Below are 26,984 nucleotides of genomic sequence, written 5' to 3'. Positions count from 1 at the left end.
TACATATCTAGAATATTAGTATCTGTATACTTTTGATTTAAAAATATATTTAAAGAACGGTAAAAAAAAACCAACATATACTAATTTTGAGTTCATTTAATACAATTATTTTAAAGTATAATCTAAAAGTTTTTTTTTTAGTATTTATTTGTTTCTTTTAAAAGTTTGAGTCAAGTGCTTGCCTGTACCTAACCAGCTATTTAAAACTAACTAGGGCTTGTAAAAGCTTCTAAAGATTTCATTTTAATGGGATATCATTTTATTATTTAGACATCTTTTACAAGGAAGGTAACTCCAAAAAAACAGATTGCTTTAAATTTCATCTTGAATGAGCTCTTGTTAATGTTATGCATCCATCTTTCATTTGTCTTCTGTGTAATGTTTTGTTTGGGTCAAATTATAAAAAGATTATTTTTTGTTTTGTTATTGTTGTTTCTGGATTCCTGTAAGAATGAACAATGTCATGAATAAGCAGTTACTGGCAGTATCAAATTATGAAACTTTGTTTATTTAAAAAAAAAACTCTGCTAAAAAAATAGTGAACAAACCCTTCAGTAAACAGTGTTTTGTATTTGTAATAGTCTCAATAATTTGATTTGAATATTACCACCCCCCCCCTCTCCCCCACCCTTTCTACCCTCCCTACTATTGGTGAACAACTTGTTACCATGGTAACCATGATTATATTTTATGGAGCAGATGAATTCCCCATTTACCTTGAAGAGCATCGAAGATAACTTCATCATTCCTTTTATTAAAACTTTCCTTTAAAATTTAACCGTAGAATGCTTTAAATTGCATTGAACTTGTGTTAACATATAGATATGCATGAGCACATTAATGCATGCATATGCATAATTAAACTTAAGGCATGTGAGTTTATTAAATTTATAATTGACTTGATGATAACAGATTATGGAAATGGTCCCAGTATTTAATTACATGATAGTGGTAGATGTTTAATAACATACGCATACAAGGGAATGCATACACAGTAACATAATTATAACATATCTACTGATCTAATTGTGCATACTTGTTGGCTTGGGTTTGATGAGAATTTGGAATGTACAGTATGACCCCCTTAATTCTTTCAGCATGCCAAACTATATACTTAGAATTTTCTGCTTTTAAATATTTACCTTTCTTTAGATTTTATTCAATCTGTCATTACACAGTGAAGTAACTAATTCAAGGATAATATTTGTCAAGATTTAAAGGGGAGGATACTCTGGTTTTTATTAGCTTAAGCAAAGGGCAAATCTTTATTTACTAACTCAGCTGTTTTTTCTTCTTAAACTTATTGTTGAGGGTTTAGCGTTTTATATTTTAATGTTATAAAAATTTGATTTTGATTAATCACCACGCCTCTTTAACAAAAAAGGACAATCACTAAAATAAAATCAGACCTTTTTTCATCGTTCTGTTTATAAAAAAATGTGTCCCATTAAGAGTTTGCAAATAATAACCAAGAACAAGTAGGTTGTGCTCAAACAAACGGGTAAGGACATGGAAATGGTGTTTGATCTCTACACAGAGCAGGCTGTAAGAAAATTCAAATAATGATAAAATATTTGGCTTTGAATATCAGTTCTGTTACACTTCATGTAGTTGAGTGCAGTAACTAATTTTTTGCTTTTTTTTTGCTTTGGTTTTATGGGTTATATTAGTGTAAACTTATGATTATAAGTAAAATTTAAAAATAGACAATGACTAGATAATGTCTTTTCTGTAAGTTAATTTATCCTTATAAATAGAAAAAAATGTCAGTACTTCTAGTTGTTTTGCATGTGTTTGAACGTGTTAGTATGTGTGTATGCATGTGTATGTGTGTGAGGGTTGCGTGCATGTATGTTTTGTTGATGTTGTAAATGTTCATATGTATGTACTTGCTTGTTGATGTGTGTGTATTAGTGGTACAAATGTGGGAATGTGTTTATATGTACATATGTGAATGTTTGTCAGTGTGCATGTTCAGGTATGATATTGTTAGTTCCAAAAACATATGCTGTATTTTTAAAAAAATCTGGTGTTCAATTTTCAAAAAAATTAATTTATTCAAGCTAATCCATGGATTTCCTTCTTCTATAAGGTAACCTTGTGGACAACTTCAAGTGTCCCAACAAGTTCCGATGTCCGAAAACACAAACCTGTATCAGTGTAGAACAAGTGTGTGACGGTACAACAGACTGTGAGTCGTACGGGGCTGATGAGGGACCCCATTGTAGTAAGAAATGTTTTTAAATTTTTTTAGGTTCTTACAAAAGCTCAAGCAGTACAATAGAGTTATGGCAGTTAGGGTCAAGGTTGAAGCATGGGGAAATTTACAAACACAATAATAGGTACAAAAGCAAAAAATATTTTCGCGTTAAAATTCAGTGAAAAAGTCTGCCAAATATAGTTGAGATAAAGCACAGAACTGCACATTCAGAGCTTGTAAAAACCTTTTTTTTTTTTTAAAAAAGTTTAATAGTAAACGTCAAATTAAAAAAAATTGAAACATTTAGTGGATGGCCATTACTTACTGTAGATTAGATGTTTTGTACTCATTAGTAAAGGAGCAGATAACTTTAAATGTATAATTTGTTTACAGTAAATAGAGCATGCAGGGTAAAGAAATGTCCAGGAAATATGTGTAAAGAGACCTACCAAGGCCCAATGTGCTATTGTGAAGAGGGCAAAGAGTACAATAACTCTGCTTGTATTGGTAAAACATGAGATATCCTTTATAGTTATTTTAGTTAACCATTAAGGGATTCAAATAAAAGATAGGGTGGAAAAAATTGAAATGTTTAAACATATTAAAAATAAAAACAATAATAAAAACTAGTGATTTAAAACTGTAAGCCAAATTTTAAATAAATTCTATTATTAATAAACAATAGGATTTAATAATAATAATAAATTCTGACAAAAAATGTAAACAATTGTGTATTTCAACTTTTACATGCCAATGCTAGTAAACAAAACAAAAAATGAATTTTATATTAGTCTAATAGAAGTCTTGTCAAAACTTAATAATGCTTTATTTTAAATTCTCAGTTTTTTTTAAACACATTGTATCTGAAACAAAAACATTAATTTAAAAAAAATAATTTATGAATGAGATTAAAAAATAGGTTGCTCAAATTGCCAGATTTGAATGAGTGCAACTACCCTGGATTCTGTGATCAAATGTGTGTCAATTTTGACAAGGGATATAACTGCTCATGTAAAGCAGGATATCAGCTTGTTGGAAAGGGGAGTTGTAAAATTAGTGGTGAGTTTTTGTTGTTGTTCTTTTTACAGCAACATTTTTATACTGCTATAATCAATGTTTTAATGAGTTAAAAAGGTTTAATAATATTTGAGCTCTATCGTCTAAGCTCACAGTCCTATTTTTTTTTTTCTGACAGATGTCCCTTGTATTCTTGTTTTATTAATTTTATGATATAATAGTCACTACAATACTATAAGGTGAAAGAATAGACAAACAATTCCATTTTGCAGCTATTACTTCTAAATTGAAGTACTTTATTGTCTTACTGTTACACATTGTGTTTTTGTTTTTGTGTTTTTGTTTAGATAAAGCCCCTGCACCTGTGCTTGTGGTGGCTGGGTTCAGAAATATCACGCTGTTCCAGATCCCTTCTAATGATGACAGGCCATTCACTGTTGTACCATTTAATGGACCGGGTTATTCTATAACAGCAATGGATGTTGATGTTAAAAATAATTCTGTTTGCTGGGTAAAAAAAATATTTTCTTTTGCTTTTTTATTTTTAACAATTTTAAAAGTTATTTGAACATTTTTTTTAATGGAACATACACCAAGACCACAGTTTTTACTTTTTAAAAATTATTTAGATAGTATTACTACACCATTTATGTTGATTTTAACCCTTATTGCTACTATCATTTGTAATACTAACAACACATGAAGTAATTTAATATTTTTGTGTTGTTTTACAGGTAACACATTCTGAAGATTTAGTCCAATCCAAGTTTGTCTGTGCTAGGGTAGATAACTCTGCAGTAACATGGGAGATAAAAACTCAATACGCTCTAAAAAGTAAGTCTAGTAGTACAACATTTTTATGAAATACAATATAGTTTACTACATGTTAATAGTGTAAAATATGCTAATATATTTACTTTTTTTCTGTGAGCAAAATAAATTTCAACTACCATTCAACAATATGATCATGTTTGTTCCTACCAGATGTGAAGTCTGTGGCCAAAGACTGGATCTCTGGTAACTGGTATTTTTCTGATGAGTTTAAGGAGGTGATTTTTTTCTGCACCAGTGATGGAAGCTACTGCCAGAATATTCTCTCTATGGGGATCAAGCGACCTAAGCGTATAGCTGTGGACTCGACTAAAGGGTAAGAAATAAGCATTAAAATACGTTTTAATATTTGAGACTAAAATATATAATATTTATTCATTTGGACTATACTAAAGGGTACAAATAAAATAAGTTTTTATATTAAAAACTAATAAAAAAATAATACTTCATTTGGACTCAATTAAGGTTACAAATAAGCTTTAAAATAAGTTTTGATATTAAAACTAATAAAAAATAATTCCAATATGTTTGCGACTTATTTTTAAAATGTAATTTCATGGTGACTCTACTAAAGGGTAACAAAAAAAGCTTTAAAAATAAATTTAGATATTAAAGACTAATTTAAAAAATATAATTTCTTGGAATTATTCGGAAATTATTAATGAGCTGTATTGATTCAATGAACTTTATAAATAAAAAAATATTTATATCATATTTTAAAGAAGTTCTTCCGTCTTAAAAATACTATGATCACATTACATTAATCAGTGCATCTTTTAAAATTATATATTCTTGTAGATAAAAAAAAAATGTGTATATATATTATTATGTATTTATTTGTATATTTAGACCTTTTGAGTTATCTCTGATAATTTTTTTTATCTACTTCAGATTTCTTTTCTACTGTGATTGGTCATCTGATGCGATAGCTCCGATTGGCCGATTAGACTTGGATGGAAGCAATCACATGAAACTAGCCAGCATTAAAATTGCACATCCTAATGGCTTAACACTAGACCTTGCAAACTCTCATGTGTACTGGGGGGATTCTTATCTAGACGTCCTAGAGAGGATGGATTACAATGGACGCAACAGGATGGTCATTGCCAAGGGTCGAGATGTATGTAGCATTATCTCAGTAACACTAATAGTAGAATTGTTTTAGAAGCACTCAATTGAAAAATAAATTTAAAATTAACATCTTGATTTTTTTTTTAATGCTACTTTATCATTTACAGCAACACCAATGTAATACTAACTTTAACTCAACACCAATATTTTAGATTTGTCGTGTTAAATCAAAACACATAAAGAGATTTTGTGTGACTGTTAACACACACAGCAAACATTTCTTCTTAATTGTACCCATATTAGATGAAAAGTCAGTAGGAAATAGAGTTTATTTTTATATGGCCATTATTATACAGGAGCTGTTTGAGCAATACATTGCCCAAGTCAGGTGCTCACTAGATATTTATAAAATTAAGGGAAGCTTATCCAGATTACTTGACCTGACAACCAACCCTGAGACTCAGTATAGACCTAACACAATTTACTGCTTGACCACTCCATACATCCATAGCTGCATAGGATTTATTATTTTAATTATTTTCTGCTTTACATTTATTTAGTGCTAAGTATGCAACAGTTAAAATGTTAAAAATGTCATAGCTACTCTAAATTTATTATGATGATTATTCACCACTTTAAAAATGTTTTGTGCAGACATTTAATGTCTTTGGGATGACCATTCTGGAGAACTACCTTTACGTGGCGGATGACATAAGCAACAAAGTCATCCGCATCCACCGCTTCCACAGTGACTTCCCACACAAGGATGTCATCAGTGACAATGTCAAGCCCTCAGCCATGAAGCTTCTCCACTCAGTCATGCAGCCCATTGACAGTAAGCTTGTTTTTTAAAGTTAAATTGGCTTTTTTATAGAGACAGATACAGTATCTGTCTAGTTTTTTTCTGACTGTATTACAAAGTTAGGGTTATGGTGAGGGTTTTATTGCTGATGCTAGCAAAAAGCATCAAAAATAACTAAATATTACTATTATAATACATCAGTAGGTGACAGCTGTGGCTGTAGGTTTTATAGATAATTTACTTGCAATACATGTTTGTTTAATCGGCTATACCTTTATAAATAAATTTACTTGCAATTCATGTTAGTTTAATCGGCTATACATTTATAAATAAATTTACTTGCAACTCATGTTCGTGTAATCAGGTATACATTTATAAATGTAAAGTTCCCTTTTTCGAACTGACAGTCTTTGGGCAAGTGAAGTAGAGTTCACCTGTTTCTGTGACCTCCGCATATGAAAGTATAGTGTGGTCAGCATTATACTCAACTGCCTCAACTTTCCCTAGCCAGCTATATTAGTTAGAAAATTGTTATTGAATTCTTTTATAATACAGGTATAGTCTAAAGGTATATACTAATAAAATATAATTTATGTTAAGGAAATTTTTAAAAACAAACCTGATTTAAACATACGTATGTCTCTTACCATTACAGGTGATACAGATGTGTGTACCCAAGCTGGCTGTGAACAAATTTGTATTCCTATCCCTAATAGAGCGACAAACATGGTTAAGGCATCATGCATTTGCAAGGCTGGGTATACATTAGTAGACCAAAAGAAATGTGAAAGTAGGTTTTTCTTATTTTTGAAAGAAATTTAAGTTTTTCTTTAAAAATTTTGAAAAAAAGTTTTCCTTCAAAAGACCAAGACAAAAGTAATTTTAAATTTGAAAGTTTCCCTATAAAAGATTTGGCAATAGTGGTATAATTTAAACTGATACTTAAACTCATAGAATTTATTCTTGTGTGTTAATGTGGTTTTTATTTAACATTCAAAGACTAAACATGCACATTCTTATTCAACATGATTTAGCACTGCATAGACTTAAATAATTATTTCATTGGAAACATTTTGGTTCTTTAAAGTCTCATTTCATTTTTTTTATTCTTCAGAGAGAACTACAAAGAAATTTTTTATCCTGACAAACGGTCAGCAAGGAATGATACACTTTGTCTCAACTGAGTTGAATGAAGCTGATCTTGAAATTTACCCTCCCATTGCCAATTTGGGCCGACCCAAATCTGTGGATTTTGACTCAGTGGAGGGTTACATCTACTTCTATGATAATGTGCTGCACTCCCTCAGGCGTAGGAAGTTTGATGCTGATACAGAATCTGAAGTTTTTGTTGAGCAAGGTCTAAAAATTTGTATCATTTAAAACATTTTTTTTTTATTTAGTGAACAAATTTGTGCAAAAACAATGTGATACGTCGCACACCATGTGCTTCTGATGGCCAGGCATTTTAAAATTCTACTATCACATAAAGTTCACTCTAAACATAAACTATCCTAAAATGCTATCTGTTAAAAACTGCTAACTATATGTTTAATTTAAAAAACAAACACTTTTGTTTATTGTTAGGTGCGACAAAATTAAAAAAATCAATACTATTTTGTTAATTTAGAATTTTTAGAATAATTTTAAAATATTTTTATGTTATTGTTAAATGTATCTCGAACTCATATACTAATTTGAACTTTGCAGTAGTTAGATGTTTTTAACACGTTTTTCTTAACTCAGCTTCGCGTTTGTTTGTTTGTTTGTTTGTTTGTTGTTAAAATTGACATCGAAAATTAACCCACTTCTGATTGCTCTATAGATCTGAAATTTGGCATGCAGGTTACTTTCGCCTAACAATTTCAGATGCAATCATAAAAACTAGCAATTATAGACCGTAATTAGCTTAATTTAATTACGCTCTAAGGACCATAAAATTGAGGACACGATTTCTAAAGATACCGACAAGACTGAAAACCTATTGACACAGTTACTTCGGCCCCAATCGATGTGAGCGCGCTGGCCGTGATCGTATAGTGGTTAGTACTTCGCGTTGTGGCCGCAACAACCCAGGTTCGAATCCTGGTCGCTCAAAATTTTTAGTCCGTGTATTTATAAACACTTAGTCAAGTCATACTTAATCAAGTCATTGGATAAAGTAGAAAATAAACTATATAAAAAACTTTTTTTAAAAACCACGTTTTTCATGTGTAGCAACGGACTAAAAAGGAGAAAATAAAATTACTTCAAAAAAAACTTTTTAAAAAACCACGTTTTTCTTGTGGACTAAAAAGTAGAAAATAACTATTTACATACATTTGATGACAAAAAACGTGGGTCGGGCAGATGGGTCGGGAAATTTGATGGTGAACGTACCCACGTTTTTTGTCATCAAATGTATGTAAATAGTTATTTTCTACTTTTTAGTCCACAAGAAAAACGTGGTTTTTTAAAAAGTTTTTTTTGAAGTAATTTTATCTTGTGTCTGTTCAGTAACCTTTCTAACTATTCTAACAATACCCTTAAAATAAATTTTCTATTGTCTTAACATGATCCTTAACATAAATCATCTATTGTCTTAACATTATCATTAACATAAATCTTGTATTCTTAACATTATCCTTAACAATAATCTTCTATTATCTTATCATTATCCTTAACATAAATCTTCTATTGTCTTAACATAAATCTTCTATCCTTAGCACTATCCTTAACATAAATTTTCTCTTGTCATCTGTAACACAGCACTTGCTGTAACTTTTCTTCTGTCACCCAGGTGTGAACTGTGATGGTCTAGCTGTGGACTGGCTGGGCAGGAATGTTTATTGTGCTGACACAGGCAGGAACAAAATCTTGGCCATCAGCATCAAGAACAGCAGTTACATGTACACCCTCTTGGACTCAGAGAAAGCCAAATCTTTGATCAACCCAAAAGCACTGGCCATTGACCACAGAAAAGGGTAAATTGCTTTTGTGATTGATGTCATTGATTTTTATTTGTTGATTAAAACAATGTAATAGAAAATTATATATTTATCATAGCTGTAAAGTTAAATTTTTTAATATAAAATATAATTATAAATATTGGTTAAAACAGAAAAAAATAGCATTAAAATGGTAATACTGAGAAAAAACAACTGAATAAAATAGCTTTTGTAAATAAGTAAGTATGATCTGATCCTAGGGTTCCCTGTACCAGTGTCAATTAATCAACTGGGAAACTTGAAAATGAAGCTCTTTAAATAGTTTACACCCAGTAGTATGATACAGGCTAGATACAATCAAATGTATTGTGTACTGCCATGATTACATAAGGGAAATAATTCAATTCAGTGATTATTAAATTTTAAAAAATGCATTTCCTTATCATTTATTTACTTTGCTTTGGATCTTGATAAAAAAAACCCGAGTTGGATGTTACAATATTGTACCAAGTTTTAATTTTCCTATATTTGACTAATTGACAATATGAGGAATATATTTATTTTTCCTCTATATTACAGAACCCTGTATTGGACTGACTGGGTGATCTCCCCTGGCGTAGGAAATCCTAGCATCAACTCTGTCAGCATGGATGGCAGCCAGTTGAACAAAATAGAGTCCAAGGGAATCCAGTGGCCTAATGGCCTAGTTCTTGATGCTGCAAAAGACACCTTATACTGGACAGAGGCTTTCTATGACAGGATTGAGTCTATGTCCACAACAGGTGAAAGAAGAAAGGTGAATCTTTTTTTTTTATCCTGTGAAAAATCAGGTGTACCAAATAAATATTTTAGTAGATAAATGAATTTCTAAGGTATCCTAAATATTTGTTTTAAAAGAAGTAGCAATGAAATAGTAAAAAAGAATTACTTGCCAAGTAGGCCTTGTTTTTTTGTTTATTAGCCTAACTAGGCAATACTTGTGCTCATGAATTGTAGAATCTTACAAAGTCATGGTTTTTTTAACAAATATTAAATTATATTGATATTTAATGGTGACTACTATTTTAATGTTTTCCTAAATAAGAAAAATTTACATAAATAGTCACTATGATTTGTACTTATTCCTTATTACTAAGAATGTGTAAAAATAGTAGTCATCATTCACGATTACTTTACTTAAATTTTTTTTAATAAACTGATGACTGCATAAGATAACTAGTTTTCATTCTTAAATTATAAATCTTTCTCTTATTGTCTATTACTAATATCAGACTGAAGTCAACTTCACCAGCAACCTGCACCCGTATGGGCTGACCAAACTGGACAACAGGCTACTGTGGGCTGAGTCAATGGACGGGAGTCTGATGCAGCTAAATCTTAGCACAAGCAAGGCAGTCTTCTATCGCAATGGTAGTGCCCCTGTGTTTGATGTCAAGCTGTATGATGATGAATTACAACCTAGAGGTAAGAAACAAAAGTCTTCTATCGCAATGGTAGTGCCCCTGTGTTTGACGTCAAGCTGTATGATGATGAGCTACAACCTAGAGGTAAGAAAGAAACAAAAGTCTTCTATAGCAATGGTAGTGCTGTGGTGTTTGACGTCAAGCTGTATGATGATGAATTACAACCCAATAATCTCAACTTAGGTTAGGATATTTTAAGTCCTAAGGAAGACACTTAGTCAACCCATATTTAATTGTTACCTGACTCCAGTTGGGGAAAGTAAATCTTACTGGTTATAGAGCTGATCACACAAACCTTTCACAATCTGACAGCACAAAAAACTGGTGAACTTTACTTCACCTGCCCTATTCACCTGGTCTGAAAAGTAAACATTCCTCTTTAGACCTAACGATCCATTGTGCAGATTAAGTGGAGTTCATGTTTCTTGACCTTGGCATTTTAAGGGATAATGTGGTCAGCACTATACCCAACCACCTTTACTTTCCCTAACGTGAGTTAGGTACCCATCAGAGCTTGTGGATATGGGGACGTTCCACTAACTTGAACCCGGATTCGAACTCGAAACTATCGGGTTAGAAGTCTAACCTGGTCTGAAAGGGTAATACTAAATGTCCAGATTTGGTTTTCAATGTTCATTTTTTTCAACTGCTGTTTACATCAGCAATGGGGTCTGGTAGAAAAAAGTGGTTTAACCAAAAGCACTTCAACCCAACAGGTACCAACCCATGTGCCAACAACCACTGCAGTGATCTGTGTCTGCTGACCACTGCTGGCGGCCATGTGTGCAGGTGTGCTGATGGGAGGACATCCACAGATGATGGAGTCACCTGCACAGGTAAGTTGTTTCAATTGTTTGCTAGATATGCCATTATATACTTTTGGAAAAAGTATGCAAGGTCTTGATGTATTACTGATGTATTATAATAGTAGAGGATAGAGTACTACTTGCCAAACATTTTTGATTATTAACAAAGACTATTGTTGTTACCATTATTAAATGAATTGAAATACAATATCATTTTGGTTTAGATGGTTTGTTATAACTCTCCTAGTTTATTTAAGTAGTACAACTCATAGTCCAATTTGTTATATGTAATAAAAGAGTGTTTTTAAAGGTCAGCCCTGCTTCAACTACTTTTCTAAAAGCGCCTGATTAAAAAATGTAATGAACATAAATTATATACTCGCATAACTGATGGTTATTTCCCTTTCTCTTGATCTTGCTTTTTATAAGCTCCCCTTTCAATTACTCTCAGTTAAAAAGGTAGTTATGAAACTTCATGGTAACTATTTTATGAATTTATCCAATAAATCTGGATCTTTGTTGCCAGCAAGTGAATACTACTAAATCCTTGATGATGAACAATATCAAACTTAAATCATATGTGAATAGCTGATGAAATCAACAGTTGATGAGCGTTGATTGTTTTATCCCCCTAGGAAATGTGGCCCCTAGACAGTGCCAGAAAATTCTGGAGTTTCAGTGTAAAAATGGTGACTGCATACACAGTGCCAAGACATGTGATGGTCATTTTGATTGTAAAGATCACTCAGATGAGGATACGAGCAGCAATGGAGTGTGTGGTTAGTGGTTGAGACCTTGTTTACATTTTTAAATTTTTTTAAGTTCATGCAACCTTACCATTGAAACATTTTTTTTTCTACATACAATAATTTTTTTTAAATAATAGATTAGCTTTGACTTTTTAAAAATTACATACAATTTATATTTAAAACCCTAACAGAATAGCTTTATCTAACAGTGGAACTAAAAAAAAAAAATCAATAAATGCATGTTTTTTTTAGAGCTTTTGGACAAAGTAAGACTCTTAGATGCGGTCTAAACCCTTTTGGTTAGCCCTGCTTAACCTCTTATCTCCCCTGTCATTTAAGTTCCATGTTGACCAACTGTTTAATATGAAAGCAATTTTGAGTTTATTTACCTACAACTTTTAGCCAACCGCACCTGTCACGGCAGCGAGATGTTTGCCTGCAACACGTCCATCTGTATTTACCTGCAGTTCAGGTGTGATGGGGAGCCTGACTGTGCCCATGGGGAGGACGAACAAGGCTGTGACAGTAAGTTAGGAGTATAACATTTTTCATTTAAACCTCTCCAAGGATGTTAATGGTCTACCAATTTGCAAAGTCATGTATAGTATTCTTATTGTCAGAAATAAAAATTTAAAAAAATTAGCTGCAAAAACTTACTCTATACATCCCTTAACAATGATGGGCCTCTCATGTCCCTTGTTTCAGAATGAAAATTAAAAAAATTCACTTTACATTTAGAATAGTCAACCCCCCCCCCCCCCCCCCCCCCCCCCCACCCCCTCCCCTCATTACTCCTCCATCCTGGAAATATATTTAGTAAAAGATTAGTTTTGAAATTATGTTTATTTGGAAAAATAATTTTTTATTAAGGCCACACCATACTATTTCTGTAATAGGCTACTATTGACACATTAATTTTTAAGGCCACACAATGCTGTTTCTGTAATAGGCTACTATTGACACTATTTATTTTTAAGGCCACACCTGTAGTGATGACCACATACAGTGCCAGTCCAACAAACAGTGTATACCCCGCGGCTGGAAGTGTGATGGGGAGAAGGACTGCCCCGATGGCTCAGACGAAGATGACCATGTGTGCTGTCAGGATGGGAAGTGTGGTCAGTGTTTGCGTCATCTTGTTCAGCACTACTGCAACACAAAACACACTTATTTTATTTATCCTAACTCTTTGATTAGAAATCTAGATTTTCCACCTCTACTTTGGTTCTATCTGTGCCATCGTTCACTCTAACATCCTCATCATCTCTTATTTAGTATTTAGCAGTGATGTAAAGGTGTTTAGTTATGATTGGGATCTTTCAACCTAATTTTAATTGTTACCCTTGAAATAACTCATTACACTGTATCATAAGCTATAAATCTGTTAACAAATCTGTCTTGGTATACTCATATAATATAATAGTTTATTCCTTTTAACAGCACTTATATAAAAAACATGTTGACTTTCTCATGGCTGAATGTTAATTTTAAAAATGACTGCATACGTTTTCAAACATTCTAGTTTTTCAAAAATTGCCACATTCTCTTCTGCAGGTAAAACCACTTGCGGACATGATCAGTTCCAGTGTCTAGATGGCAGGTGTATCAGTTATGAATTCAGGTGTGATAATGAATACGACTGTAAAGATAACTCGGACGAGGTTTGTGAAGCTTGAGATTTTACCTGCTAACCCAATAAAACAGACTTGCATTGAACTTGAACATTTAAATACAGTGGAACCTCAAGATACAGATTTCATTTGCTCTCTAACATTGCTCTTATGTCATATTGCTCATATTTCTTGTACCACAGAGCATTTTCTTCATTACAATTATTTAAAAGCCATTAATCAACATCACTGGGTTTTGATTAAGATAAGTGAATCTATAGATGATCAATTTTGTGAAAAAACATAATTTAAAAAAATGTAGAGAACTAAAGTAGTTTTATAAAATATATTTACCTTGGAAACCAGTTGACTTAAGCTTACAGCAGATGCTGGCGGGGGTATTCTCTAGACTGCTAACGTTTAATTTTCATTAACTTTAATTTCATTACTTGCTTCACTTGCTTAATTTTTATACCAAAGCAAAATATTGCTCATATGTCGAGGTACCACTGTAACTACTTTCAAACTAATTTTTGTACAAAAAGTGGAGAGTAGAGTGATCCTATTAAAGGTTTCAAATGTCTCAAAGTTTGTTTTGTTGTAAAGCTTCCTGTGTTTTTAAATTACCCAGCTTGACTGTGGAGAATGGTGTGACCCCATCAGAGAGTTTAAATGTGTCAATGAAAGCCGCTGCATACCTAAGCTGTACAAGTGTGATGGGGAGAACAATTGCCTAGATGGGGCTGATGAAAAGGGATGTGGTAAGTTCATTAATCTCACAAAATAATACTAAAGTGTGTAATATGTCTCTTTTATTCTTGTTTAGAGGTTACTGAACTAGATTTATTTTTTACATTGCTAATATATTGTGATGACTGCTAAGTTATCCTTTTGACCCTATGGTCAATAGGGCAGATGAAGTAGAGCGCACCTGCCTCTGTGACCTCTGTATTGTCAAAGGATAGTGTGGTCAGTTTTATGCTCATCCTCCTTTGTTGTCCTTAACTAAAAAGTATTAAATAGCATATTAATTATGTTTATGATGAATGTTTAAAAAAAAGGGACAGACTTTTAAAGTACACATAATTAAACATAAGCCAATGAAAAGTAACCTACACATTTCTGTTGAAGAATAAAGTGTTTAAATATAATTCTAGATTTGAATTTTTGTATTTAAAAGTATTTTTGTTTCCTCACCAGAGAAGAGAGTGAAGGTCTGTAAAAGAGATGAGTTTGCTTGTACTGATGGCACCTGCATAAAGTCCATCTACCGCTGTGACGTCAACAAGGACTGCTTGGATGGCTCTGATGAAATGGATTGCTGTAAGTTTGTTGGCTACGCATAGTTAAAAATTAAGTTCAGCTCTTCAGATTGTTGTTTATTAACAGTAGCTAGTTGTTCCTTCCCTTTTTAGAAGTGGAACACTGATTGGTAGAAACTAATAGTAGCTTTCAATCAAATTGTTTATGACAATGAATCTTCATTCATAGTGTAAATCTAAACTGATTTACTTGAACATCTTGTATTTAAAATACTCTTAGTTTTAAATTCTGCAAAGAATTATGTAGAGCTACTTATTTGAATGAATGAGGCCTAATGTAATTGTTATAGAGTTTAGAAGTGAGAAAGACAATTTTCGTTTGTGTATATATATATATATATATATATATACACAATATATATATATATATATATATTTCTTGACAAGCTATGTTGTGCTAAATAAAGAAATTTGCCTTAAGTTTATGCTAACAATTTTTAAACAATCTACCTCAGACCATGAATTCTTTTTAAATTATAAAGTTTGATTATGAAGGTGTTTCTAATAACCAACAGCAAAAAACACCACCCAGAAAACATGCCACTGGTCTGAGTTCAAGTGTGCTGATGGGGAGCAGTGTATACCATCCTTTTGGCAGTGTGATGATGAATTTGATTGTAAAGACAAATCTGATGAGAAAGGTTGTGGTAGGTGAACTATTTGACAAACTTGCACTGAAAGGGAAGTGAAATATCCTTGGGTTTTTTTAATAACAACCCACAGACAGGTTACAAAAAAATACTATGTTATCAAGCATGATAAAAATAAAAAAATAAAAATTTTTTTTACTGTTTGTATATTTTTGAAAGACCTGGTATCAAACTCTCATTTTGTTTTATTATATTAATTACATACTTCTATTTTCAATACTTTTTAACTCTTTTTAACACATCATAAAATCCTACAAAAACAAACATTTAATTAACTTAATGTGGTTATGTAGACCTATATGTCTAATTGTGCAAGATTTTAATTATGTCCTGTTATAACCTGTGTCTGATTCTTATCTCTTCTATCTCCAGCCAAGTGCCATTCTCCTAACTTTGCCTGCAAGACCCATGAAACAATGTGCATCCCACCAGAAAAGCTGTGTGACAACCAGAACGATTGCCCTGATCATTCTGATGAAGGGAGGCTTTGTGGTAGGAACAGACCTGTTCACATACAAAGATGTCTTTGATTTGTGATAGTGCAAAGATATACTAATTTTACTTCTGTTTGATTTATGATAATACAAAGATGCATTAATATTGTATTTTTTAAATTATATATTTTAATGTTGTAGCAATTTTAATTTTATTTCTAGAAAAAGATTTATATTCTATTGTCAGCTGCCCTTGTTCGTTATAATAAAAACATTGTTACAGCTGCGGATATACTAAGAACATCCTTTAAAATTGTACATCAGCTTCACTATTTAGCTATATATCACATTTCAAATTCATTTACTGAGGATGGTTCTTAATTTTGTGACTTTCTTTTAATGAAAGTGTCAACAAATCTTATTAAATTGGTTAATGATTAAAAGTTATTTAAAGAGTTGAATGCTGGAAACATTAAAAGAAAGAAACAACTTTTAAAAAGTTGTCTCTATGTTTAGATAATGAAACAAATAAACTACTGTATGTTGCAGAGTATGACATGTGCCTGAACCATGACTGTGAGTACACGTGCCACAAATCACCTGAGGGGTTCCTCTGTTCATGCCCACCTGACAAGATACTCAAAAATGACAACAAAACCTGCATGGGTAAGAAGTGATGCACATCTTTTTACTTTCTCGTATATACGAAGTATAGAGAAAGTATTGTAATCCTGCAAAAAAAAAAAATTGAGATTTTTATAAATCTCGACGTTTTACACCTCACTGATACGGAAAAACATAATTTTGCAATCTTGTCCGTGTGTCTGTGTGTAAACACGATTACTTGAGTACCATTAAAGCTAGGTTGGTGAAATTTCATATATAAGTATTTTATCAAAATCGTAGATCCATATCAACTTTTGAGATATTTCCGATAACCGGAAGTGGTACTTTTTTTACTTTGAATTTTTAAAAAGCCTATAACGTGAGTACTATTTCAGATAGATAAATGAAATTTCACATGTAAGTAAAAGATCTAATTCTCTACCTTCTATCAAATTTTGAATAATTTCTGTTGATCGGAAGTAGTAATTTACGCTATTTCCGATTTCTCAAAAAACATGTAAATTTAAAAAGTACTAATAATATTGCGCACTATTATGCACATTTTCTTTTGGCGTTCGCTTGGTGCGCAATTCTTTTTTCTATGAAATTCTATTTTTAAAAGTTTAAGTAATTAAAAATCATGTCTATATTCAGAGTTATATAAGAATATTCGAGAAGGTTTAGGGGAGATCACTCCCGGTTTATTTTATTTCATGATAAATAATTATTTAACAGCTTATATATTATTCAGTGAACAATTTATGTATCAGGTAATTTAGCCAACAAATAACAATTTTGTTAACAAACATTAACAGTTATTAATAGGAATAAATATGAATTAATTAACTGCTAACAATGTAGTAAACACATCTGCAGGTAGAAATTAAGTTCACAATTAGTAAATAAATAACACACTAGTAGATCTAAATACTATTAAGTTAACAATTCAGTAGACTGATAATTGTTATCTGTTAACAATTTAGTTATAATTAATTTTTTCACTTGAGTTACTGATATAAAATAGTATGCATGTAGTGTTTATTATTTATTGTAAACATTTCTGAGTTGGCTTTGTTACAGACATCAATGCATGTGAAAAGTGGGGTACCTGTAGCCAGTTGTGCCAGCAGACGCCAAATGGCCACCATTGTTATTGTAACCCTGGTTACACACTAGAATCTGATCACTTTAGCTGTAAACCTAATGGTATGATCTTTTACTGAAATTCTTTTCTTTAATTTTGTAAATCATTCATGTTTCAAAATATACTTAATAAAATAAATTTGACTTCTTTAATTATAATTTTTTATTTTACATAATTTTTAATTCAAATTTTGAAGTGACCGTTTTAAATTTTAAATTTTATTTAACACATATTTAACACATTTATCATTAAACCAACCTATGTATCTGTTATTTTTAAAACAAAACCAAATTTATATTAAACCAACCTACATATCTGTTATTTTTAAAACAATACCAAATTTATATTTTTCAGATAATGAACCACTTGTCATCATCTTTGCCAACAGGCATGAAATCCGACTTTTGGATCTTAAAAACAACACACTCTTATCTCCTTTGGTATCAAGTTTGCAGAATGCTATTGCTCTGGATTTTCGTTATTCTAAGTCTAAGTCTTTAGTGTTTTGGACTGATGTCAATATGGATAAAATATTTAGAGGAGAAATATATGAAAATTGTGAGTTTTTTTTTTAAATTTTTATTGTACATGTTACCTTTTTCAATAACAAGTCAATTTCTTAAGAATTATATTTGAAGTAATCAGTTGAATTAACATGTGAATAAGATAACAAGCAAAAAAACAGCAATTTGCTGTGAATAATGCAAAACAACTATTTTGACATTGAAAGAAACTGGGATAAAAGTTTGCCCAGTTACCTCCCGTGTCAGGTTAGACAATCAAATAAAAAATGGAGGACACTTAAAACTATTAAACCCAAGGGTAACCTGTTCCATTAATATAAAAATTACTATCAATTTTCAGTGTACTGTTTTGTTTGTTCAAGTTTTCTTTTTTTGTACACAATTTTCACATATCTGTTTTAATTATTACCGGTGTAAAACAATCAATCATTTTAAAATAAATTTTATGTTATGATTCTTACCTTCCCTTGACTGCTTATGTTAGAAGTAAATCTTTTTACTTTTCGTCCCCAATTAATTTCATGATTCTTACCTTCTCTTTACTGCTTATCTTAGTCCATCTTTTTACTTTCTCGTATATACGTAGTATAGAGAAAAACATAATTTTGCAATCTTGTCCGTATGTCTGTGTGTGTGTGTGTGTCTGTGTTTTTGTGTGTGTAAACACGATTACTTGAGTACCGTTACAGCTAGGTTGATGAAATTTCATATATAAGTATTTTATCAAAATCGTAGATCCGTATCAACTTTTGAGCGATTTCCGATAACTGGAAGTGGTACTTTTTCTACTTTGAATTTTTCAAAAGCCTATAACTTGAGTACTATTTCAGATAGATAAATGAAATTTCACATGTAAGTAAAAGATCTAATTCTCTACCTTCTGTTAAATTTTGAGTAATTTCCGTTGACGGGAAGTACTAATTTACGCTATTTCTGATTTCTCAAAAACACATCTAAATTTATAAAGTACTAATAATATTGCGCACCATTATGAACATCTTTATTCGGCGTTCGCTTGATGTGCAATACTTTTTTCTATGAGATTCTATTTTATTTTTAAAAGTTTATGTATTTAAAATGGATTAAAAATCATAACTATATCCCGAGTTCCCATCCCCTGTTGTTTTATATAAGAATATTCGAGAAAGTTTAGGGGAGATCACTCCCGGTTTATTACTTCTTGTCCCAAATAAATTTTATGTTTTGATCCTTACCTTCTCATGACTGCTAATCTTTTTATTTCTTGTCCCAGCTGTTTCCAAGATAGAACCTATAGTAGAGAATGGTCTAGCCACCACAGAGGGCATAGCTGTAGACTGGATAGCCAACAACATCTACTGGGTGGAGAGTAGTCTGGACCAGATTGAGGTGGCCAAGCTGGATGGCTCAAGCAGGGCCACCCTGATAGCTGGCAACATAACAAATCCTCGGGCCATCGTGCTGGATCCCAGAGTCGGGTACACTTTTTATTTCAGTATTCAAAACTCAGTTATCTTTCTTGTAGTCAAAACTCAGTAATCTTTCTTGTAGTCAAAACTCAGTTATCTTTCTTTTAGTCAAAACTCAGTTATCTTTCTGTTAGTCAATACTCAGTTATCTTTCTTTTAGTCAAAACTCCGTTATCTTTCTTTTAGTCAATACTCAGTTATATTTCTTTTAGTCAAAACTCAGTTATCTTTCTGTTAGTCAATACTCAGTTATCTTTCTTTTTGTCAAAACTCAGTTATCTTTCTGTTAGGAAATGGGAGCTACTGTTTAACCTTTTTATTAGTATTTTACAGCGCAAGAATATTAAGTCCATGCTTATTTATAATGTGGATAAAAACCAACACAAAATAGCTATTCATTAAAATACTAATTCTATTAGTTGCTTGCTTAATCCTGTTCCTTATTATAAAAATTCATGTATCTATGCAATGTTGCATAACTATTAGCGCCTCACTCTCCTATATTTGTTTATTTTAAAACTATTATTAAGTAAAATAATTGTTATTAACTGTAATTAATTTCTAAATAAATGAATATAATTAATTGTATTTTTTTTTTAAATGTAATAAACTACAGACTATTTAAAACTGGTGAAATTTTCTGTTTTTATTTTGGCTGTTTAACAGAAAATTGTTCTGGACTGACTGGGATGGACATTATCCAAGGATAGAGTCCTGTTCCATGGCAGGGGAAGACAACACAAGGAAGATTGTCTATGATATCCGTAATCTGAAAGGTGCAGGTTGGCCCAATGGGTTGACTGTTGACTATGACACAAGGCGTTTGTACTGGGTGGATGCTAGGTAAGACACTCCCGATGTTCAAACTGCTCAGTTCAATGTGACTATTAATGCAATAAAATATCTCGATTAACAATTGGATATATCTTTCTGTATGCTCAGTTTTTTGTGACTAGGAATACAATTAAATATTTGTTTAAAAATTTGGATTATACCTTTGAATTAGAATGAATTTACCTTCCTGTATGTTCCGTTCTATGTGACTAGTAATGCAATAAAATTTCTCTCTAAACAAGTGTATTAAACCTTCCTATTTGAGTGTTGGGTTCATAGTTAAAAAAAAATTTAGATGGTGACCAATGTTTACATCCCATATTGGAATTTTATTTCTGTTTTACTGCAATACTGTTTCATGTCCAAAATTATATGCTAGTTCTCATTTAATTTCAAATTTAGAGAAACATTGGAATTTGTTTTTAGCAGAATAACTTTTTTTCAGGAGTTACATATAGTTAAAAAACAAAAACAGTTACTGGTATTTTTATTGAACTAGGTAATAATTATATTTAATATATAAGCACATATTTCTTCAGTTTTCAAAAGAACCTTTATAAATTTGTGTTGGCTTGTGAAGGCTACAAAGAACATTTATAAAGTTGTGTTCTCTTGCATGTTAGACTCTATCCATACCATCACATATGATGGTGACAAAGAACATTTATAAAGTTGTGTTCTCTTGCATCCATACCATCACATATGATGGCTACTAAGAACATTTTTCTCTTGCAGGTCAGACTCCATCCATACCATAACGTATGATGGTGACAACTACCAGCTGGTTCTGAAATCTAACGAGCAGCTCAACCACCCCTTCTCTCTGACAGTGTTTGGGAACTACGTCTACTGGACTGACTGGAGGTTCAACTCTCTGGTCAAGGTAATCACTCATAGTGTGGAAGCTCTGCTCAGAAGTTTTATCTGCCAAAAATATAATTAAAATATAAAGATTTAAATTTAATTTTTTATAAAATGAATAAAATGTCAAACTAAAGAAAATCCCATTTAAAAATGTAACTTTAATTATACCTTTATGTCAGCAGAAAAAAAAAAAAAAGTAGTTGTTTTAATTTAAGAATAAATATTTCTGAATTGTCTGAAGTCACAAAGAAACTTTTTTAAAGAGAACTAGTTAAATCCCTTATTTTGTTATTTCCCAAATACTACATCAACAGCATACAATTTTAGATTAGTAAATGTACTTTTTATACTGTTTTTCATAAACATTTTTTTTGAAGAGATTGTATTGGTTGTGACTTTGTTGTGTCCAGTGTATTGATCACTCACAACCAAGCTTACAACTTTGCTAGAAGCTAAAGAGATTTAAAAAATTTCTCGTCAGGCTAACAAGTTCAATGGCAACGAAGTAACAGTCTTATACAAAACATATCAGCAGCCTTTTGACCTACAGATGTACCACCCTATGCGTCAACCCCAGAGTGAGTTTTGTAATTAATATTTTTTTATTAATATATGAATTTTGATTCTTTTGGATTTAACAGGTAGGGTGATACATATACAACATGATGCTTTTTTGATGATTATACCCACATCCTCTTCATCTTCCTCTCACCCTATATATCTGATATATAGAATGTAATTGTCTAACTTTTCTCTCTATATAGAATCTAATTGTCTAACTTTTCTCTCTGTTGTTCAGTGATCAACCCCTGCTTGAACTCCAAGTGTAGCCACCTGTGTCTGATCGGAGATAACCTGCAGCCTGTCTGCAGGTGCCCCCATAGGTTTAAGTTGAAAGACAAATATACCTGTGAAGGTAAGCGATTTTGCAATTAGCATCAACGTCAACATGTTTTTTTCTTAGAAATCAGCTGTATTTTATTTTCAAATTGTGAAGGAAAAATAGTCGTTTTGATTCTTAAAATTTCATAACTTAAAAAAAAGAGTTGTCATGTTTTTACCAATAAGACATCTTCTGAAAAAAAATGTTAACAAATTAAAACAAATGAACCATTTAGCCAAAATTAAAGTTGATATGTATAAATGACAAAACCATTTGGTTTTAAAGCCAGCCTTGGTCTCAAGATGTATTTCTCTTATATTTAGATGACAAAACCATTTGGTTTTAAAGCCAGCCTTGGTCTCAAGATGTATTTCTCTTATATCTAGATGACAAAACCATTTGATCATAAAGCCAGCCTTGGTCTCAAGATGTATTTCTCTTATATCTAGATGACAAAACCATTTGATCATAAAGCCAGCCTTGGTCTCAAGATGTATTTCTCTTATATCTAGATGACAAAACCATTTGATCATAAAGCCAGCCTTGGTCTCAAGATGTATTTCTCTTATATTTAGATGACAAAACCATTTGGTTTTAAAGCCAGCCTTGGTCTCAAGATGTATTTCTCTTATATCTAGATGACAAAACCATTTGATCATAAAGCCAGCCTTGGTCTCAAGATGTATTTCTCTTATATTTAGATGACAAAACCATTTGATCATAAAGCCAGCCTTGGTCTCAAGATGTATTTCTCTTATATTTAGATGACAAAACCATTTGGTTTTAAAGCCAGCCTTGGTCTCAAGATGTATTTCTCTTATATCTAGATGACAAAACCATTTGATCATAAAGCCAGCCTTGGTCTCAAGATGTATTTCTCTTATATTTAGATGACAAAACCATTTGATCATAAAGCCAGCCTTGGTCTCAAGATGTATTTCTCTTATATTTAGATGACAAAACCATTTGGTTTTAAAGCCAGCCTTGGTCTCAAGATGTATTTCTCTTATATCTAGATGACAAAACCATTTGATCATAAAGCCAGCCTTGGTCTCAAGATGTATTTCTCTTATATTTAGATGACAAAACCATTTGGTTTTAAAGCCAGCCTTGGTCTCAAATATATTTCTCTTATATCTAGATGACAAAACCTACCTGTTGTTCACCAAAGAAAGTGAGATCCGAGGGGTGAGCCCTGACAATGCCCACTACAACGTCATCCCCTCCATAACAGTGCCATATGTGGAGAATGCCTCATCTCTTGCTTTTGATTTCCTGGTAAGTTTGTTGATGCAGTTGATGAAAAAAGCGGAAGCTGCTTCAAATTTGTACCTAAAATACATGAACTGACAACTTCTCCCTAAAAATTTTAAAGTATTAAGTAAAAATACATCAACTTGATCAAAATTTAATTTAACAAACTAATAGCATTAAAAAAAAAAAAAACTATGTTGTTTTAGGCTTTTAAAAAATTTTTTTTTAGATTTGTATACCTTGACTGACTGATCTCCTTTGTCAAATATCCACCTAGGCACGATGACTTTAGTGTTTGTAATGAGAGAAAGCTGTTTTACTAATTTAACTTTTAATGGCCCTGTATTGTACTTTACATTTAGTGTTTTACTTTTTTAGCATTTAGGACCTTCTGTTGTTTCATTTACATGACTGTTCAGAATTTTTCTTCTTTTTTCTATTCTGTTGTTCTAAAAGATGATTTTAATTTACTGAACTCCAATCAATGTTTTTAATTGACTGAACTTTAACCAATAGGAAGACCGTCTCTATTGGACAGATATAAAAAAGAATGTCATCACCAGTGGCTTTTTGAATGGAACTGGCATCACCACAGTCATTGATTCTGGTAAAGTTTTATTTCATGGGAAAATTCTTATCTCTGAGTGGTTGTGTTCATTTTTGTGTGAGTTTTATTGGCCTTGTTTTGGTGGGTTTAATGTGTAGTAGAGGTTTTTTTTGGCCACTTTTCAGGTCGGTTTTGTCTATTGTATTTTAAAAATTTTGGTTGAGTAAATTTAATTTAGGGTAGCTTTTGATCAGGCCTACTTTTTGATCACATTAACCATGTCGGTATAATTATTATTAATATTTGAACATTCGAATACAAATTCTTAGCAGTAGAGAATTTGAAAACTGCTGTTTGTTAAAGTCTTTCAAATTTTTATATTCATGACCTATGCTGCTCTGCTAGGATTAAAAGTTAAAGTACTAATTTTGATTATATGTTTAATTTTTAAAAAGTATATTAAAATTATTCTTCCATGTAGGTCTTTCCAATCCATTTGGCATTGCCATTGACTGGGTGTCAAGGAACATGTATTTTTCCTCCTACACTGAAGAGTTCGGCTTCATCTCTGTAGCCAAACTAGATGGGGCCTACCGTAAAGAAATATACCGGTCAACTACACCCTCAAGGCCAACATCCATTGCCATCCATCCATCTAAAGGGTCAGTCTTTTTGCCAATTACTTGCTGTGTTTATAGTTTGTGGATATTGTGGTCTGTTCTATGCCCAACTGCCTCTACTTTCCCTGGCTGGGTGAGCATAAGAGCATGCTATTGACTCAAGCCTGAATGAAGCTTGTGTATCAACACATAAGAAATCACAGCAATCTATGTATGAACTGTTCAGTTGTAAAACTGAAATGTTTAAATCCCAGACTGTTAAAAAAACTTCTCAGGCTAAAACTCACCGTTCTGTTAAACATTTGGACTTATACATTTTAGAGGCGAGCAGAAACAAGTTATATACTTTACTTGTATTTCATTATTCCTACCAACTTGTCTATACACCATTTAGATTGCTGTGACTAATATGATAAAACAAGCCTTTGACTCTTGAATATTCAGTTAAAAGTTCAAAGGTCGTCTTTCCATTAACACAATGTCAGGTCAATTTTCAACATGGAAACTTATTAAACTATCTACTAAATATTGATTTGACAACTGTAAAATAAGTGCCGCACCAAATGATAATTCATTTTATTTCAACTTTTCCCCCCTCTCCCTAGGATAATGTTTTGGACTGACCTAGCGGGGGACACACATTCTATATGGAAGGCCAACATGGATGGGACTGAGGCAAACATTTTTGTCAAGGGCATAAAAAAACCTTCCAGTAAGTTTTTCCTTCAGAGTTGATTTTCCTGGTTCACAGCCTTAAGCTTTCAATTGGAATGGGCATAAGTCCAACATCAGTAGCATTCATTACCCAGTTAATTACACTTGTTCATTACCTCATTAATTAATGTACATATATTTAAACTGGTTTACAAGCCAACACCTTTTTTCCAGATTTTGTTAGGAAAACAACTCTAATTTTATTAATGTTTTTTTATTATAGCTGATGTAATTTTATGTCATTTATTAATTTTTCATTTACGTTATAGATGTTTGTTTATTTAGAATAACTAACTCTATCTACCTCTATAGGTTTGGCTGTTGATATGCAAAAAAATCGCTTGTACTGGATCAGTCTGGATGCCAATGGATATTTTTGGTGCGATGTATCCAGTAAATGTAATCCCAGCCAGGAGCTTAGCCAGTGGATCAAAGAGCCTCTATCCATTACCTTCTACACAGCTAAAGGTCAATCCGACCCTGTGTTTTTCTTCTACAACAAGAATTCTAGTGTTGTCAAGGTAACATCCTTAAACCTTAAAACTGGAGTTTTATCATTGTTACTCTTTATCTGATACTACCTTGTTTATACATAAATAAATGTCCTTCAGTTAAAGCCCTGTATTCAGCCTTGTGATACTGTAATTTTATTGCTTAGTACTGAAGCTCATTATTGTATTAACCTTATAAAACTAACAAACTCATAAATAAGGGTTTATTAATAACGGTTACACTTTTTGGTATTTATTTTCATAGCATGTTTAAAATGAAATTTTTTTTAAGTTGACAAAATAAAAATAAATATATTTTGCAACCTATTATTTTTATATAAGGGAAACAACTCATTTTCATACCACTGTTTCAGTATGCAAATAAGACAGTAACCACAATGAGACAGGACACACCAAATGTCTCAGATCTTAAAATCTATGATCCAGCTAGTGTGCTGGGAGGTGAGTCAACTTTTCTTAACACTTTAAAAAATTATATTTATATGTTTTTTTGCTGAATCTGCCCTTTCTGTTTCAACCCATTTCATGCTTGTGACCATGTCAGTAAAAATAAATGTCTCCCCCCCACCCCTTCTAATTTTAACTAATTCTATTATTGTAACCCTGTCAGTAAAAATAATGTTTCCTTCACCAGTTAGCAACCAGTGTGTGCGCAACAATGGAGGATGTGAACAGCTGTGTTTCCCATCTCCCACTGGCAGTGTGTGTGAGTGTACAGTCGGCTACGAGCTTGTCTCTGAGAACAAGTGCAAAGGTTGGACAATTGCAGATATTTTAAAGGAATTAAGACAAAAAACTAAAAACATTTCTTTTTCTAGATTTTTAAGAACAAAATACTTTATTTGCCTAATTTTTTAAGCTAACCTGAAAGTCTCAAATTTGGATCCCAAATTCAAGGCCATATGACGTCACTGAGTCCACCCAGCCCTAATGGGTACCTGACTCACATTAGGGAAAGTAAAGGTGGCTTGGTATATTTCTCACCATATTATCCCTTCAAATGCCAAGGTTAAAGAAATTGGTGAACTCTATCTGCCCCATGGACCAGTTAACCCATTGAAAATAATTTAAAATCTTGTTTATTCTTTTATTTTCTCTCTCTAGGAATAAACCAATGTATCTAGTTCATACTTATCACATTTCTGTATATTTAAT

At 32.0% G+C, this 26,984-nt stretch overlaps 1 protein-coding gene across 1 annotated transcript in view; it reads left to right on the top strand.

Annotated features, from left to right (window-relative positions):
- Window positions 1-26,984, top strand: part of LOC131927565 (prolow-density lipoprotein receptor-related protein 1) — a 184,362-nt gene that overhangs the window by 108,683 nt on the left and 48,695 nt on the right. Inside the window, exons 6-42 of the mRNA XM_059283275.1 lie at window positions 2,093-2,227; window positions 2,594-2,707; window positions 3,137-3,259; window positions 3,565-3,728; window positions 3,952-4,051; window positions 4,202-4,364; window positions 4,940-5,168; window positions 5,774-5,954; window positions 6,577-6,711; window positions 7,036-7,278; window positions 8,698-8,881; window positions 9,425-9,641; window positions 10,117-10,309; window positions 11,025-11,144; window positions 11,750-11,893; window positions 12,266-12,388; window positions 12,841-12,981; window positions 13,418-13,524; window positions 14,105-14,234; window positions 14,674-14,796; window positions 15,311-15,442; window positions 15,818-15,937; window positions 16,429-16,545; window positions 17,566-17,691; window positions 17,984-18,187; window positions 19,406-19,610; window positions 20,268-20,444; window positions 21,171-21,318; window positions 21,781-21,877; window positions 22,099-22,215; window positions 23,324-23,460; window positions 23,953-24,043; window positions 24,465-24,645; window positions 25,209-25,315; window positions 25,630-25,838; window positions 26,183-26,270; window positions 26,464-26,583. Of these exons, the coding sequence (XP_059139258.1) occupies window positions 2,093-2,227; window positions 2,594-2,707; window positions 3,137-3,259; window positions 3,565-3,728; window positions 3,952-4,051; window positions 4,202-4,364; window positions 4,940-5,168; window positions 5,774-5,954; window positions 6,577-6,711; window positions 7,036-7,278; window positions 8,698-8,881; window positions 9,425-9,641; window positions 10,117-10,309; window positions 11,025-11,144; window positions 11,750-11,893; window positions 12,266-12,388; window positions 12,841-12,981; window positions 13,418-13,524; window positions 14,105-14,234; window positions 14,674-14,796; window positions 15,311-15,442; window positions 15,818-15,937; window positions 16,429-16,545; window positions 17,566-17,691; window positions 17,984-18,187; window positions 19,406-19,610; window positions 20,268-20,444; window positions 21,171-21,318; window positions 21,781-21,877; window positions 22,099-22,215; window positions 23,324-23,460; window positions 23,953-24,043; window positions 24,465-24,645; window positions 25,209-25,315; window positions 25,630-25,838; window positions 26,183-26,270; window positions 26,464-26,583 (5,445 nt within the window). The remainder of the gene's footprint in view (window positions 1-2,092; window positions 2,228-2,593; window positions 2,708-3,136; window positions 3,260-3,564; window positions 3,729-3,951; window positions 4,052-4,201; window positions 4,365-4,939; window positions 5,169-5,773; window positions 5,955-6,576; window positions 6,712-7,035; window positions 7,279-8,697; window positions 8,882-9,424; window positions 9,642-10,116; window positions 10,310-11,024; window positions 11,145-11,749; window positions 11,894-12,265; window positions 12,389-12,840; window positions 12,982-13,417; window positions 13,525-14,104; window positions 14,235-14,673; window positions 14,797-15,310; window positions 15,443-15,817; window positions 15,938-16,428; window positions 16,546-17,565; window positions 17,692-17,983; window positions 18,188-19,405; window positions 19,611-20,267; window positions 20,445-21,170; window positions 21,319-21,780; window positions 21,878-22,098; window positions 22,216-23,323; window positions 23,461-23,952; window positions 24,044-24,464; window positions 24,646-25,208; window positions 25,316-25,629; window positions 25,839-26,182; window positions 26,271-26,463; window positions 26,584-26,984) is intronic.

This window comes from Physella acuta, unplaced genomic scaffold (genome assembly GCF_028476545.2).
Source record: "Physella acuta isolate Inbredline_101_S28 unplaced genomic scaffold, ASM2847654v3 ptg001419l, whole genome shotgun sequence".
Taxonomy (NCBI): domain Eukaryota; kingdom Metazoa; phylum Mollusca; class Gastropoda; family Physidae; genus Physella; species Physella acuta.
Note: the sequence above shows the minus strand (reverse complement) of the source record. Positions and strands in the feature narration are given on the sequence as shown.